Raw genomic sequence first — 16,938 nt, forward strand, 5'->3', positions numbered from 1 at the left:
TTACAATGTATAAGCACTACATCAAAAACAATTTGATATTTAAAAACGTTTATAAGCCCCTTGAATAAGTTCATCAGGACTGTTAAAACGTTAGATATCATACCATTGGTAAACCCTGCTGCACGAGTCCAACAATTCACTCCCTCTCCAGACGATTTTTATGATATAACTGTGTGTGTGGGTCCATGGTTTCACTGTTAACAACCACACACACAATAAAGGTCCACGGTTGTCTGTGAAAAGGTGGGGGTGGGGGTGTGTGTGTGTGGGGGGGGAGAGTAATCACACCAAAATGAGGACACACGACATGTGTACATACGTTTTATGAAGTAGTGCTTCCCAATAGTCTGAAAAAATTAACGTAAATACATGTACATTGTAAAATCAGTATAATGTGAAATCTTGCTTTCAATGATTAAGTGCCTAGCATGCTGTAGCATCTCTTGGCTGGCATGTCATGATGTAGTCATGTATTTTAATTGTAGAGCCGTAGGGCAGTGGAGGAGAAACCGGGGAGTAATTGCATCAGATTTATGTCTCACAGGCTCTTGCTGCTGCCTCTTGGAGTGGCCCCAGCTGATGCCGTCTTTTAAGTTGCATAGTCATGTGTAAACATGTTGAATGTGCTGATAGTTCCTAGCTAGGATGTCAAGTAGAGGATGTTCTATGGGGTCTGATGTGTTTTCATTCTGATCAGTCTACTTTAAGGCATAAAAAAATTGCATTATTGGCGCAACCCGGCCGACCCTACATGTAAAAAAAACCTCATTTTTCTTATTTTTTTTACAAAAAATAATAATAATAATACCATAACCACCCGGGTATAAGCCCATCTTCAGCTATAAGCCCACTCCCTATTTTTCAAAACATTCTGGGAACAAGGGTGCACTCAGGTATAAGCCCAGTACTAAATTTTGGCCAAGTTCTTAAATCAAATCATTAGCCCTTCCCCGGTTATAAGCCCACCCCTATTTTTGAAGTGAAATCTGCCATATAGGGGGGTGGGCTTAACCTTTTACCCGAGTGGTTAAGGTAATAATAAAAAAATTAAAATTAAAGAAAAAAAAGTTCAGAGGCCTTTATCATACGTAATTTACAGCTTAAAAAGCATCTTACTATAATTCACCAGAATCTGTACATCTGTTTGTCTGTACATCTGTTTGTCTGTACATCTGTTTGTCTGTACATCTGTTTGTCTGTACATCTGTCCGCCTCTTTTCTCGGAGACCGGGGGTCGCACGTTCCTCAAACTTGGTGGGTGGGTGCAGCTTGGTATGAGGAAGAACGAGTTTATATTTTTTAAGGTCAAAGGTCAACGACGGGTTAAGTCCAATTGAAGTCTAATTTCAAATTGCTCCTATGGAGCTCAAACTTGGTGGGTGTGTTGACCTTGGACTAACAAATAAAAGTTTCCACGGTGACCTTTTCGTCAGACCTACGGTTAAGAGGTCAAAGGTTAAAAAAGGTAGATATTTAAAATTGCCCCTTTGGAGCTCAAACTTGGTGGGTGGGTGGATCTTGGACTAACAAACAAAAGTTTCCACAGTGACCTTTTTGTCAGACCTACGGTTAAGAGGTCATAGGTCAAAAAAGTTAGAAATTTCAAATTGCCTCTATGGAGCTCAAACTTGGTGGGTAAGTGGACATTGCACTAACAAACAAAAGTTTCCACGGTGACCTTTTCGTCAGATCTATGGTTAAGAGGTCATAGGTCAAAAAAGATAGAAATTTCAAATTGCCTCTATGGAGCTCAAACTTTGTGGGTGAGTGGACCTTGGATAAACAAACAAAAGTTTCCACGGTGATCTTTTTGTCAGACCTACGGTTAAGAGGTCATAGGTCAAAAAACGTAAAAATTTCAAATTGCTCATATAATGGAGCTCAAACTTTGTGGGTGGGTACCGATATATCTTGACCTTTTTGTCAGACCTACGGTTAAGAGGTCATAGGTCAAAAAAGTTAGAAATTTCAAATTGCCTCTATGGAGCTCAAACTTGGTGGGTAAGTGGACATTGCACTAACAAACAAAAGTTTCCACAGTGACCTTTTTGTCAGACCTACGGTTAAGAGGTCATAGGTCAAAAAGTTAGAAATTTCAAATTGCCTCTATGGAGCTCAAACTTGGTGGGTAAGTGGACATTGCACTAACAAACAAAAGTTTCCACGGTGACCTTTTCGTCAGATCTATGGTTAAGAGGTCATAGGTCAAAAAAGATAGAAATTTCAAATTGCCCCTATGGAGCTCAAACTTGGTGGGTGGGTGGATCTTGGACTAACAAACAAAAGTTTCCACGTTGACCTTTTTGTCAGACCTACGGTTAAGAGGTCAAAGGTCAAAAAAAAGGAAGAAATTTCAAATTGCCTCTATGGAGCTCAAACTTTGTGGGTGAGTGGACCTTGGATAAACAAACAAAAGTTTCCATGGTGACCTTTTAGTCAGACCCTACGGTTAAGAGGTCATAGGTCAAAAAAAGCGTAAAATTTCAAATTGCTCATATAATGGAGCTCAAACTTTGTGGGTGGGTACCGATATATCTTTGGCCAAGAAAGCTCAGGTTTGCGTTTGTTAGGTCATCCAGGTCAGAGGTCAGGTCAAATTTCAAATTGGGGGCGAAAGTCAGGTCAAATTGCACAAAGCTGCAATTGAGCTCAGCTGTTAGGACACACCCTCATTTTAAGATCTGCAAAAGCCAATAACCATGATAGCCGAAAATCGCGAAATACGGGTAACCACCTAGTGTGTAAAAAAGGAAAAAAAGAAAAAGAAGTGCCTACCGACCTACCCTAATTTTTTTTTTTTCTGTTACGCCAATCAAAGTTATTTTGGAATTTTATACGGGAAATAAATTGGCAATTTGTATGCTACAGTGTGTGATTTAACGTTTTATACCAAAGTATACTATCTAATGGATGAATATACAGTAATCTACTCTACCAAGATAAAATTCAGGTGTTACTTTTTCCTGAAGTGGCTCAGATGCAAGTTGTGTTTTATTCAGATTATGCATTAGTTTTGTATGCACTACATGTAGGCACTTATGTAGATCTGTGAATAAGCTTGGTATAAATGTAAAATGTATGTAAGAGCCCCCTTTAGATACAACGAGTCAACAGAATTATCAAGTGTCTTTTTATTGTATAGCTAAAATGTGTGATGTTAAAATGTCTTATTTTCAGATTCAAATTAATAGCCTAGAACTGATTCCTGATTTGTGAATTTAACGCATAAATAATGTGAAAGCAGGGCCGTTCCTAGGGATTTTGCCGCCCTAGGCAAAGCCTCTCCCTACCGGCCCACCACTGTTCGGCGTTCGCCCCACCAAAGCATACCAAAAAAGTGTTAAGGGGGATACCCTAGAGTCCGAAGTTTTCCGTTTTACGGAAAACGGAAGAAAATCACGGAATCGGAGGTACAACACGGAAAATGACATTTTTGTATGATGTGACAAAAATTGTTAAAAGATAAGAGAAATAATTAAATGTTAAAAACAATCATGAGTTGTGTATGTCAATTTTTATGATACAAATACTGTTTAATAATACCGAAATAAAGGAATATTACCAAGACATGAACCCCTATATCCCTCCAAACATTGTAATAGTCGGCCTATTTTCGTGAGAAAATTCCAATCAGAGCATATTGATCGCGATATTGAACACTTTATTATGACATTAATATCATTGTTTATGTATTTTAAGCTTTATTCATGACACGGATTTACAAATTTTACAACACGGATTACAACACGGAAAATGGATTTTAGAAAACGGTAAACTTCGGACTCTAGGATACCCCCTTGAAAACTCATCAGTTTTGACCTATTTGTATACTGCCCACAAAGGACGTCAATCCGAATTTGATAGTGGGGGGCACAAGTTTTGTAAAATCTGACCACGAAGCAGGGCTCGCGTCGCTCTCGCAATTTTTTCTTCTGTTTTTCTTTTTTCCTTCTGTTTTTTTCACCGCCCATTTCTTCTTTCTTTTCTCCGCCTGTGTCTTCTTTCCTTTTCTCTGCCCCGTTTCTTAGGTTTCTCAGGTCCCCCTTCCGCCCTGTTTTCTGTTTCTCTTTTTGCCATTTCCGTTTTTTCGTTTTTCGCCCTTTTTTCCCGCCCCTCTGCGTTTGCCGCCCTAGGCGACCCCCTTACCTGGCCTAATGGTCAGAACGGCCCTGTGTGAAAGGGATTATTAAATCTGGATATACATATGTACAGGTGTACCTGTTAGCTTTGTGAACATGTAGTTGGAGATGTAAATTTCATTCATAATTTGAAATGCAATTTACATGTAGTGTTTACAAATTCATAACTTGTGCATCATTTGAGTTGAACCAACAGTCATGAACCCATATGGTACCAGAACCCCATGACACATCTTGAATTCCATTACTTGACATTCACATTGTCTTGTGTGTATCTTACATACATCTTTTTCTTACATGTTTACATGTAGGCCTATATAGTCATTGATATTTTGGTACACACACCATCTAGTGATACTGATAGCAACATGAGTGTGAGGGAGTTCTGGATGATTTGAAATATTTGTGTCAATATTATAAACAGAGTAAAGTAAATGTTTTCAGGATTAATTTTTGGTTTTCTTATTAGAGTCATAACTTGAGAAAATAAATGTTGGTATATTACCAATCATAAGCGTCACTCCCTCTTGAAATGTTGGAGGAAAAAAGGGGGGACATTCAGCCTGAATTGTCAAAAAGTGGCTGAAAAGAACATAAAATGAGTCATTTTGTTAAAAAGTGTGGGGCACACCCCCTCCCCCCCCCAAGAATTGACACCCATGATGCTGTGATGTCAACTAGGATCCTTGTATTACAAATATGTATGTGTATGTTCATATAATGTATTGAAAAATGGCATGATCTACTAAATGTGACATGTGATTACAGGGTGATCCAATCACACCAAAGTTGACAATGTTGAAATTGTGGCTAAAATGAGGAGCAAAAATTTGGATAAATGTAATAAGGTGATGGGGCAGCAGAATGAATGATTAGAGACATTGCGATTTTCCAAACGCAGCACGTAAAGCACGTCACGTTTTCGCGTCACGTTTTTCGCGTCGTTAATACGGTGTTGAATATTGCTAGTCTCGTTTCCAGACTGGATTGTGCTCATTCGTCACGAAGGAGAACAAGAAAGCCAGAATAAAGACTATGATATTTGATCTAATCTAACAGCTTCTAATCTAGGTCGATAGAGGGCATAGTGATGAAAAAATAGCAGTAAGCTGAGTCTCTGCATAAATTCAAACAGACCGCTTTTGATTTTGATTAAAATTTTGACCTACATGTACATGCTGATTAAACCTAATTGTTTTTTTTGCTCCCCAAAATTATAGTTGCCCCAAAACATATATTTTTGTACATTAAAGATCACTACATACATACATCATGACTTTACTTTCAAAATGAGACTTTTTCGTCCTGAAAATTGGGCGCGTTGCATGGACTTAGACATGAGGTAAAATCAGCATATTTCAACGTAGCATCTGCGTTTTTATTCTACGTTGGATCCAAAATGGGAAATCGCAATGTAATTTTTTTTTAACGCAAAGTATCACACACATTTCAATGGGCAATCTCTGCGTGTGAATATTGCGCTTAAATTTAGTCCATTTTAACACATCGCTGTACCTTTATTATAATGATTTGTTACAAACAAAAAGGATCATAATAATAATTAGACTTTCCTTCATATGTTCATTATCTTTGACTGTCTTTAATATATTGTGAAATGGACAAATTTTGTGCATTTTCAACGATGTATCTACGCCGATTTAAGACGTGGAATATCTTCAAAAATAGCTAAATACGTGACCTCGCTTCAATACAGGAGAGTGGTTTTGAATAGATCAACGTGACGTCCGATGTCTACGTTTGGAAATCGCAATGTCTCAATTAATTTCTTCTAAACTTGTGTCCATTTATTTCTTTATACCAGAATACTGATTATATATACTGCGTCTGAAATTATAGAAAGTATTACTATTCTATTTTAATATTTACCCACTTACATACTGCTTGGATCTGAGCCACAATTTGCACCAGCAACTAAAATGTATGTTTCTTTTCTTGTACTTATATTACAGATTCCTACAAGCTGGCAGAATCCTACCAATAAGTACCATGTAGGAGTAAAGAATGCTTATGAGTTGTACCCTAAAGGACTCAAGGAACGAATACAGGTATTGCATTGAATTATCCAGTTATTGATGAATAAAATTGTATGTTTACATGTGTATGGGGGTGACCAAGCAGAAGGATTTTCCATCATCACTTGTTGTCTATGAAGAGTGGAATGTACAGACATGTACTTTGTTCAGCTTGTAATAGGCGATATTCGTAAAATCATGGATTAATATTGAATGTATACAACAGGGCTTCCCAAACTTTTTTTTCCCTGTGATGTGACCCAAATTTCAAAAGAAAAATATGTCATGATCCGCAGCTTATGCAAATGCTTGTACTTTCCGAAACTTATCACTGGTGTACAAAGGGGCAAAATTCCAAGTCGTCCTGCAGTCTGGCTGCCAGAATGACTTGAACAATGACAAATGTACATGAAGCGTGCACAAATTTGTAATTTTAATACTAAAATGGGTCAATATGATGGTAGGTACCCTGCACTTGAATGCAGGAGATGTATTGTTTTTATTTTTTCCAACATATCCCACGACCCCTTTTGGAAGAGGCTGTGACCCAAAAAAATTGTGTGTCTGATGCACGCTTTTGCAAATTGACACTTGAGTGTAAGTTGGGACTTTCATGACATACATACATGTATGCACTACGCACTTTACACAGTAACAAAAACTCACTGCTTATTTGTGAGGGTTGATCACTCTATATGTGACGCGATCTGGTCCATGGGGGCCAAAGGCGGCATATTTGAAACTAAGATAATGGTAAAAATATGGAGTAAAAAACAATAAAATACATAAGAAAAGAGACATCAAAAAACTTCATAAGTTTAGAACCAAGTATTCTAGGCCTTTGGTGTTTTCAGTAAATGATAGCCTATTGTAAGTATAATGTAATAATTACAGACTTAACTCAATTTTCAAAAATGCCTCCTTTGGCCCCCATGGCCCAGATCGTGTCACATATGGTCACCAAGACACTTATTATTATTTGTGTTATTCTTCTGATTACAGAAAGAGCGCAGGGAGAAACATTGGGATCCTGTACACAGAGGGGCTTTGGCTGAAGCTAATCGAAAATTAGATGCATTTGATGGTTCTCATCCATCTGTCACAAAACAAGTAAGTCTGGGTCAAAAATGGCGAGATGTAGACTAATGCCCTCGTTCGTCAGCTGTTTGGGTTGAGAAAACTGACTGAGAAAAGTCAGAAAACGATGTGTTAAAAAAGTGGCGGACTTTGCAAAAGCTGCACAGTTTTGTCCAATTGACCTTTTGACCAAGTTTGTTATTGAAAGCGTATATTTAAAACTTCAGAACACGATCTTGTCACAATGGCGCGGTACACAGGTGCCAATAGGCAGTCGCGCACAGTGTTCAAAATAGCGCCGGTCTGCCAGCTTCAGATCCAAATTCTAGATATTGCAAGAAACATTTCAACTGCTACATTGACCAGCTGAATTTCTATTCTGTGAATTATAGTCATTTAGTACCAACATATTTAGCTTAAATCCTACTTGAATTGTAGTAACAAGATAACAGTTTTAAAAGCTCAACAACAAAATTTGGGCTGGTAACTTTTCACCCAGGCCTGTAACTTTGCTGAATTTTGAGGCATATTTATAACACTGGTGACATGAGAATATTTTCATGAGTCTGCCACGATATGAATTGTAAGTTATTCATGGATTTAGTGTAAGTGAGATGGCTAAATATATTGTTTCACCTCAAGTTTAGTAGTGACGTTGGTGCATATTTTGCTAGTCGCAATATTAAAAGTTACAAATGAGGTTTGAAAAGAGAAGTGGGAGACAAAAATAGTGAGGAGGGAAACAGGAGAAGACAGATTTTAGAGAGAAAATGGATTTTGTGGCCGAGCAGTCTGACATAAATGTGTTGACTCAGATGGTGGCATGTCTTTAATGAATAAATTATGGAAAGAGAGAGGTGTGAGTGAGGGAACAAGAGAGAGAGAGAGAGAGAGAAACAAACACAGAGATGACACTAAAGAAAGAGAAAAGTGATATAAAGGAGAGATTCAAGAGGATTTATAGGTCATTATAACCCTCTTCACATGGGTTTCAAATGCAGACGACAATTTTTTCAGACTTGTACATTTTCATGACCATGTTTGGCATCAGCATGAAAAATGCATTAAAATGAGTACAAACAAGCCTAGTATTGGTTCAGAAACTCTTGAGATCGCTATTGATATTTTGAGAAAATATCTCAAAACTTGGGACTTTTTATGTTGAAGCCTATGGCTAGCATGCAAAGCATTAACTTTTTTTGTTTCCTCCATGCTCAGGAGGATAAACTACTGCGAGATGACCTGTCAGCAAAGCTAGATATCCTACAGAATGCAGATAAGAAATACTCAGACCCAGGCCCAGTGTACGACTGCGTTGTTTTCAATGATGGGCAGACATGGAGGTAAAGATCAACACTTTGAGAGTACTTGAAAGAGTTGTAAACAGAGCTTGATCTTGTGACCCTGCCTGCCTACTCCACGCTCATTGACTCTCTCCACACGGGTGTCAACTGCAGACGACGAGTTTCAATTTTTTTTTTAATATTTAAAAATTTCAGAATTGTAAATTTTCATGACCATATTTGGAATTAGCATGAAAAATGCATTAAAATGAGTACAAGCAAGCGTGCTATTGGTTTGGTGGTTCTTAAGATAGCTCTTGATATTTTGAGAAAATATCTCAAAACTTTGACTTTTTATGTTGAGGCCTATGGCTAGCATGCAGAGTAGTCTATTGCAGCTAGAGCAAAGACTTGTAATGATTAGTGATGAAGCCATATGTTTGGATCTAATGGGCAGGTGTTGATATGCTAATAGAGAGGCTAGTTAGAGATTTATCTTTAATGCAGGCCATACTAGGCTGCTTATAAGATTAACATTTTTTTAAATCTAGGATTTATTTTTTCAATTCCAGTATTAAGCATGGTATGACATTTCAAATGTTATGGTTGAAGACATAAAAAGGTGTGATATCCAAATATTCAAGGATATATATTTTGGCTTTTAAATTGACATGGCACTTGATGTTCTTATGACCGTTATGAATTTGCCTTAATTGAATATTCAAATAGGTTGATGCAATTGTACATAATATTTCAAATTAAAATAATTTTTCAAATTAGAAAAAACAGAAGATTGGGTTAATGGAACGAATACGGTGTTTATCCTTCTTCCTCCAGGGCTGTTGTGGATACCAGTGAATCTGGAGACCTAGCAACATGTGTGGTAATGACAAGCTATAGGGAGTCACAACAGTATGCTACATTCACTTGTTCTGGTAAGGAGTTATGTACACCCTAATGTGGCAGTGATGTCAGTGTGCATTTCATTGGGTGCAGCTACAAATTGCTTGTGTTCGCTCAAATCGCTGGTATGTACACGGTAAAGACGGTGTATAGATGCACGCAAGAAACAGTTGTCACAACGCATTGACGACACTGCCACATCAAGATTTAAAAAGTAAGAAAATATGAAAAATAACCTAAAAAAGTAAAATGAGAAAAAAGGTTAACTGGCTTAATTCTCTGATTCTGTGAGGGAGTTATCAAAATGATCAGAAAGTTAGAGACGAGGGAACTTACCAAAACTATTACTTTTCTCAAATTAATACAGAAGTATTCAAATTCTGGTGATTGAAACGATCTGATGATGTACAAAAATGACATTGTGCTCAGATCTTTTAAGATCTGTAAATTAAAATTTGTAAATTGTTTAAACTTCATTACATACAATCTATTTCCTTTCAGATATGTTAAATTATTCCGTCAATATATACGACGACGGTAACATATTAAGTATCGTCACCAATGCTGGAGCCCATGGGACCCACGTGGCATGTATCGCAGCAGCTCACTTCCCAGATAACCCAGAGAAGAATGGCATAGCACCAGGGGCACAGATATTAGCTATTAAAATTGGGGATTCCAGACTGGGTTCCATGGAGACAGGCAGTTCATTAGTTAGAGCGGTAAGTAGGTGCTACAATTATTTTATATTTTAAGCATATCTAGGCATTTACAGCTAAAATCTAGGAGATAATGCTGAAGAAACTTCGGCCAGGCACAAGTGACCTGGTGGAGGGGGTTGCCGTACATGGTCAGGTATTTTTGTAGGACAGGCAAGTGTAGCCAACAAACAATCATGCTTATTACCCTGATCGCAACCGACTCTAACAAGGTCCTTTATCATGGTTCATCTGCCCAAGCTTTGACCAGATGAGCCACGCATGGGAAGAGCGGATAAGATTTGTTTTTGTTCTGCTGGGAATTGAACCAGGACTGTCAACTCTCACGCATTGGGTGTGAGTCTCACGCATTGGGTCACTTTCTCACGTTCTCACGCCAAGGTAGTATAATCTCACGCATATATATTAAACCTCACGTATAAAGCTGTCAAATGAGTAAAATCTCAAGCATCGTAAAAATAATGTTGTCCCTACCCCCCACACTTTTTAGATTGAGCGCCATGGCTCAAATAATCATGGGTCAAAATGAACATTGTAGTCGGCAAATAATAATTCAGTCCCGGTATGCCTCTGTTCGACAGTGTCTCACGCCAAGCAATTCCAAAAACTTGACAGCCCTGTTGAATCCGGGACCTCTTGCACCTAAGGCAAAGTCCTTAACTAGTAATGAATATGTTATCCTGCTCCCTAATATTAAATTCATTAAATGATAGCTTATATGTGACCATCCTCCACAACTGAGCCCGGATGTCGCCAGTGCTACAATTGAGATATGCTCCATCGAACTTAACAATAAACAATAGGAAACAAAGGATTTATTGACTGTTTTATTGATTTTTCACTACTTAAATGTCAAGTACTATAGACATGATATACATCATTTTAAAGCTAATTTCAAGCAGAATATTTTGGTTGAATATCTCAAAAATGATGATTGGCGACTTCAGGGCTCAGTTGTGCTGAGGGGTCACATATTTGCAAAATGGCACCAAACAACAATCTCTCTTATGCAAATTACAAAATGGCTTTTGCTGCCTTTTTTGTACAGATTCATAAAATAAATCAAAAATGACTTTATGATTTTATAACCTTATGTTCAAATTTTGCTGAATCTCATTTGATAAATGTCATGTTCAAACTTTGTTTTTCTAGATGATAGCAGTGATAGAACAGAAAGCAGACCTAGTCAATTTTAGCTACGGTGAAGCTTCCAACTGGCCCAACTCAGGGTAAGCTGGCATTGGCCTATTCCAATTGAAAACCATACACCCCCTATGGGAGACATGACCTTAAACTTCCATAGGGAGTGTGAATTTCAAACGGGGCTGCCTGAATGGGTGACTCCATTTGAAATTCACACTCTCTATGTGGAAGATTAAGGTAATGTTTTCCATATGGGGTGTATGGATTTCATCTGGAATAGCCCATTTAGCATAAAAACTAGTGTAGGGAAAATACTATGTTCTTCTCACATGTTTTAAGTCAAAACCAAGTCAAAGATATTGAAGATTAATAGTGCTGAGCAGAAATAATTCATGCTAAAAAGGGTGTAGGTAGACATTAGCATACTTGATTTTTATTCAGTGGGCGTGGTCTAGTTTATAAGCACAAAACGTGATTGGACAAATGGGTTTCAGATGTCATCTATCAGGCTTTAGACAGTTCTACATTATTACGAGTATTGATAACGAGGAACGTGCTTATAGATGCATGCGCATGTAGTATGTTGTAGGCATATGCCTAGTACATATTATGCAAACCTGATTGCAATACACCCCACTGAAGATGTGAAGTTGTTAAGGTGGCTGTGTACTCTCAGACATGCATGTAGTAAAAGTGCAATAACTTTGTAATTATTCGCGCAAAACATATAAAAGTATAAATTTTTATGAAGGCAAGACATCAATAAATCTTAATATAAATACAGATTTGGGGTAAAAACAACAATTTTGAAGAAAATCACAAAAAGTGAGTTTTTGGCAATATTTGTTAGGTACATCATAACAAAAAACACTCTTTCCAAAATATTTTATTTTGTTTTAGCTCAATCTTGAGGCTCCATTCCAAAACGGGTTTTTTTTTTTTTGATATTGGCCTTATTTTTGAGATATTGACCATATAAGGCATCAAAATGAACTTTTTAAAATTCAAAAGCGCCTATTTGCACAAAATGATGCCCAAAATCGGAAATAGACCAAAATATAAAAAATGAGAAAACCGTTTCTTGAGTCGATCATGCTTTTTACGATGATCATATTTGCTTACCTATAGATGCTGTATTTATTGAGTTATCGTATTACCTAAATCGTCATTTTACCGAGAAAATGAACATTGAAATAATGGCCGTTGAAGTTTAAAGTGGTCATATTTTGCACTTTCATCGAATCTCACAGGAGAATGCGACAGTTTTCGTTTTTGTAACTTATATTACGTGAATATCGGGTAAATCCACAGCCCCTTGAGAAGTTTGAGCGAAATCCATTCATAACTTGATATTTAAATCGGGGGGAAATAACTTGAAAAAAAACACATTTTATCAGCTAAAACGGAGCCATTTGACCACTAGGTTTTTGTGAAATCAGTGCTTCCGTGGTGTTTCCATAAGATGCGCCACGCATGCAGATAAGCGTCGGCGTATCGTCAGCGATTTGTGCGTTAACAAATTGCGCAATACGCATAGCGTGTTGAGTTGTTGCGCGCGTGTACCTTGCTGGTACAACAAAGATTTTCTTTCCTTTTCAATTTCAAACACGAGTGGAATAGTGAAATAAAATCCTTAAAATATTGCAGTTGGAGTTTACAAATCTGGATTTTCATTCCTTGTATTTATAAAAAACATAACAAGGTACAAACATATCATAAAAACTCAATTTTGAGAAAGAAACAATGGCTAGAGTACACAGCCGCGTTAAAAGAAGTTTTGTTTGTCTTCAAGGTTATTTGTTTTCATGTTTGATAGAACCACTCCCGGGGGGCCACTTGTATTTCAAGGTGGACACCATGCTCGTGTAAAAAAACAAGTAAAAAGGGTTGTTTTTCAGCATTGGGCAAGTACAGTGCTGTACCTGTTTAGGGAAGAGAAGATATCGCTAGTATTCATGATCCTTTGCGGTTGCCGCGGTCGACTTGCTAAAACCTTGCTAAAACCACGTGATATCACGTGATACGTTGTTATCGGGTATCGATTGATCAGTTGCCTCTCTCAGCAGTTGTTTACCTTGTGTTTACTATGCAATGACCGTGGACCGAGCGGGATCGCAATTAGAAAACATCATGCTCGAGAACCATGAAATGTTTTCATTATTCAGTAGAAAAGCGACATACCAATAAATATTCCAGGGTATGTCAAGTCCAACTGTTGCACAATAAAGCAATATGGTCATTCTGAAGTTTAAATTTCATCATGAACCTGTCGAATTCCACTACCGTGGCGCGTAGCATACATACATTCATATCAACGGAAGTTCCACAGAAGTCGCATTTTCACGATATTCGGGCACAATTCCAAGATATTTATGGACATTTGCATAAGTTCACGATATTCGGGCATGTATGCAGTCCGTAATTTCACGATATTCGGGCACACAGAACCCTTCTCGGCACGACATATCACATCACATGCAATCATAATTCATATCTCACTCAGTCAGAATACTGACTATATTAGGGACCTACTTGAAAAATCCCAATTGTAAATCTAAATGGTTATTTATGCACATGTAAACAAATGAACAATCTTTGACTTTTGGATATGGTATCAAAACATATGAATCCACGCCACGGCCAATTGTCTTATCCCTGGTCCCATCAACTTTTGAGGTGTGGTATTAATGCGGATGTCAATTGCAATCCCTCCCCTAGTTTAATAGGGGTCCACCGCTTTCGTCCGACACGCCGTTAGTCCGACAACACAAATTCCCTATACTTAGAGGTGCGTCAGTCCGAAATTGAAAAGCATGGCGCTAGTCCGAAAATAAAAACCACTGCAACAGTCCCACGCTGCTAGTCCAAATCTGAAAGCAGTTTTCAGTCCGACACACTGTTAGTCCAAATCCAAAATACACTGCGCTAGTCCAAATTTGGAAAACACTTCTTCAGTCCAACACTGCGGTAGTCCGAAACTGAAAACCATGGCGCTAGTCCGAAACTGAAAACTACTAATGTTCGGACTAGCGCAGTGTTTTTCAAATTAGGACTAGCGCAACGGTTTTCAGTTTCGGACTAGCGCAGTGTCGGACTGAAGGAGTGTTTTCCAGATTCGGACTAGCACAGTGTTTTTCATTTTCGGACTAGCGGCGTGTCGGACTGGCAGAGTATTTTAGATTCCGACTAGCGGCGTGTCGGACTGGTGCAGTGCATTTCAGATTCGGATTAGGGGCGTGTCGGACTAGTGGAGTGTCGGACTAGCGGTGTGTCAGACTAACGCCCTGTACTCGTTTAATAGTACCTGGGCCAAGTGATGTAACACAGTCACAGGGCTGTCAACTTGTTAGAATTGCGGGGACATGGTCACCCGGTCAGTCCGAAACACCGTCAATCCGAACCCGTCAATCCAAAACCTCAAAAAGACGTCTTATTTTTAAAAAGGCGACTTAATTCTAAAAAGGCGACTTAATTTAAAGAGACGTCTTATTTTTTAAAAAGGCACATTTTCAATATAAATGGCTATTTTTTACAAAAATCTCTCGTTCTAAAAATAAGTCGTCTTTTTAAATAAAAAGTCACCTTTTTTAGGAAAAAAAAAAAAAGCAAGGTACACCAACTTGATGTGGGGAAACAAGTAAAATGCAGACTAGACAGTATGCAGGGGGACAACTACCATTGAGAGCAAATTCACTACCGTAGTGAATTTGCTCTCAATGAGAGAATTAAGACACAACTTATTTTGCTCTGAGTTTGCTGTCTTTTTTGCTACTTATTTCAATTTGAACTTGCCTTCAATTTTTGACTTGAATTTGTTTTTAAACTACAGCATGTAGTTTTTGTTGTTTGCTTTATATTTTGTTGTCTGTCCCTGAAGAAGAGCAGTTTATCTGCTCGAAACGTCGGTTGTTTTTTGTCTGTTCTGTGTTTGACTGCTATGTACACAGTGATTTTCATCACTTCCAGTGTACTGTTTTCCTGACACTTTTGTGGGCTCTGGAATTGGCAATTTTTGGCAATGTTTGATGTTTGGTTAAGCGTGTCTGTTTATATGCACAGTGATTTTCATCACTTGTTCTAGTGCAGTTTTGTATTACCATATTGATCCTTGTTGTTTTTGCAGGTTCAGCACTTACTTCTGTGGGCCTTGGAACTGGTAAAATTTGGCTATCGAACTTTGCCTACTTCTTCTGCCTACATTTGCTGTTTTTTGTCTCCCTGCATACTGTCTAGTCTGCATTTTACTTGTTTCCCCACATCAAGTTGGTGTACCTTGCTTTTTTCTTTCCTGTTGTTCTTATTCAAGGTATCCTCTTGTATCATTTATTGATCCTTGATGTGTTTTGTGTCCTCGTCCGTTGGATTCACCATTACCTACTTTTTCACCTTTTTTACTGAAATGGCGACTTTAAAAAAAACAGTTGCCTTTTTCTGAAATAACGTCTTAAAAAAGTTCCTTTTTTTCTGAAATGACATTTAAAAAAAAAAGAAAAGTCACCTTTTCATGAAATGACGTTCGGACTGACAGGGGTTCGGATAGACGTGTTCGGACTGACGGGGAGACCCCAGAATTGCTTGGTATGAGCCACTTTTGATTGAGACAGTTGGGCGCCCTGTGTAACAACTCCATGTGCCCCAAAAAGTCTTAGCTAGTCGCAGGTGTGAGGGGGCATGGATTGCAATTGACAGCCACATAATAAACATCAAACTTTTTTGGCAACCCATCCTAGCATGTGATGGGACATATACATAGGGAGCAAGACATTTTGAATGTTATCAGTTTTCCTCTGAAGCTTGCCTTAAAAATATTTACCCCTTTCCCAACATGATAAGTCACCCACTCAGGTTACACATATAGCATCACCCCTGTCCTTGTTTGACAACAAATAGGTTACTCAATACAACACAACAGTGGCATAGCTGGGGTGGGGCACAAGCTGCCCCTGTGACCCCCCCGTGCTGACCACCTAATATTTAGGCTTTTTCTGTACTTCTTTGACCATTTTCTTCAAATTTCCCTATGAAAGTTGCCTTGTCCCCGCCCTCTGAAAAAGTTTAAGCAATGCTACAAATGTACTGCAACACACTGAAAGATACTGAGTGCTTCCACACTTTATATTTAATTTCTATTTTATTTTTAATGTACATGATTTTTTATGCACTACAGTACAATGAATATTGTGTTAAAATGGAAAAATGAACAATTCAGTACCATATTCAACATGTTTAGAAAAATACTCATGTGAAACATTATTGTCGCATTTTTGTTAAACCATTTTTTTTCATTTTCAGCCAATTTGACAAGTTGACCTCATATAAACTTTGACCTCATATGTGACCTTCAACAACATGAGGGTTCCCATAGTGCAGCTATGACTCAAGTTTGATATAAAATTGGATTGACCGAGTTTTAAAATATAGGACAAGACATAGTTGAGTCCAATATTTTAAAACTCATAGCGAGACCAATAAGTATTGGGCGTAAAGCATCCAATTTTATCATTATTATGTGTTGGTTCCAATATTTCCACACACTTGGATTAAACAAAACATAATAATGGTTGCAATAGTATTTGAACTGTTCATATGTGCACATCCATATCAAAACGATGTACTTGTCGGCTGCTACATGTGTCTCATT

At 37.9% G+C, this 16,938-nt stretch overlaps 1 protein-coding gene across 3 annotated transcripts in view; it reads left to right on the forward strand.

The window, feature by feature from the left end:
* LOC140155434 (tripeptidyl-peptidase 2-like) overlaps nt 1-16,938 on the forward strand; it is a 100,295-nt gene that overhangs the window by 13,339 nt on the left and 70,018 nt on the right. For all 3 annotated transcript variants that reach the window (XM_072178283.1, XM_072178284.1, XM_072178285.1), the window contains exons 3-8: nt 6,110-6,205; nt 7,175-7,282; nt 8,468-8,592; nt 9,370-9,467; nt 9,937-10,157; nt 11,307-11,383. In XM_072178283.1, coding sequence (XP_072034384.1) covers nt 6,110-6,205; nt 7,175-7,282; nt 8,468-8,592; nt 9,370-9,467; nt 9,937-10,157; nt 11,307-11,383 — 725 coding nt within the window. The remainder of the gene's footprint in view (nt 1-6,109; nt 6,206-7,174; nt 7,283-8,467; nt 8,593-9,369; nt 9,468-9,936; nt 10,158-11,306; nt 11,384-16,938) is intronic.

The sequence above is a fragment of the Amphiura filiformis genome, chromosome 6, assembly GCF_039555335.1.
Source record: "Amphiura filiformis chromosome 6, Afil_fr2py, whole genome shotgun sequence".
Lineage (NCBI taxonomy): Eukaryota > Metazoa > Echinodermata > Ophiuroidea > Amphilepidida > Amphiuridae > Amphiura > Amphiura filiformis.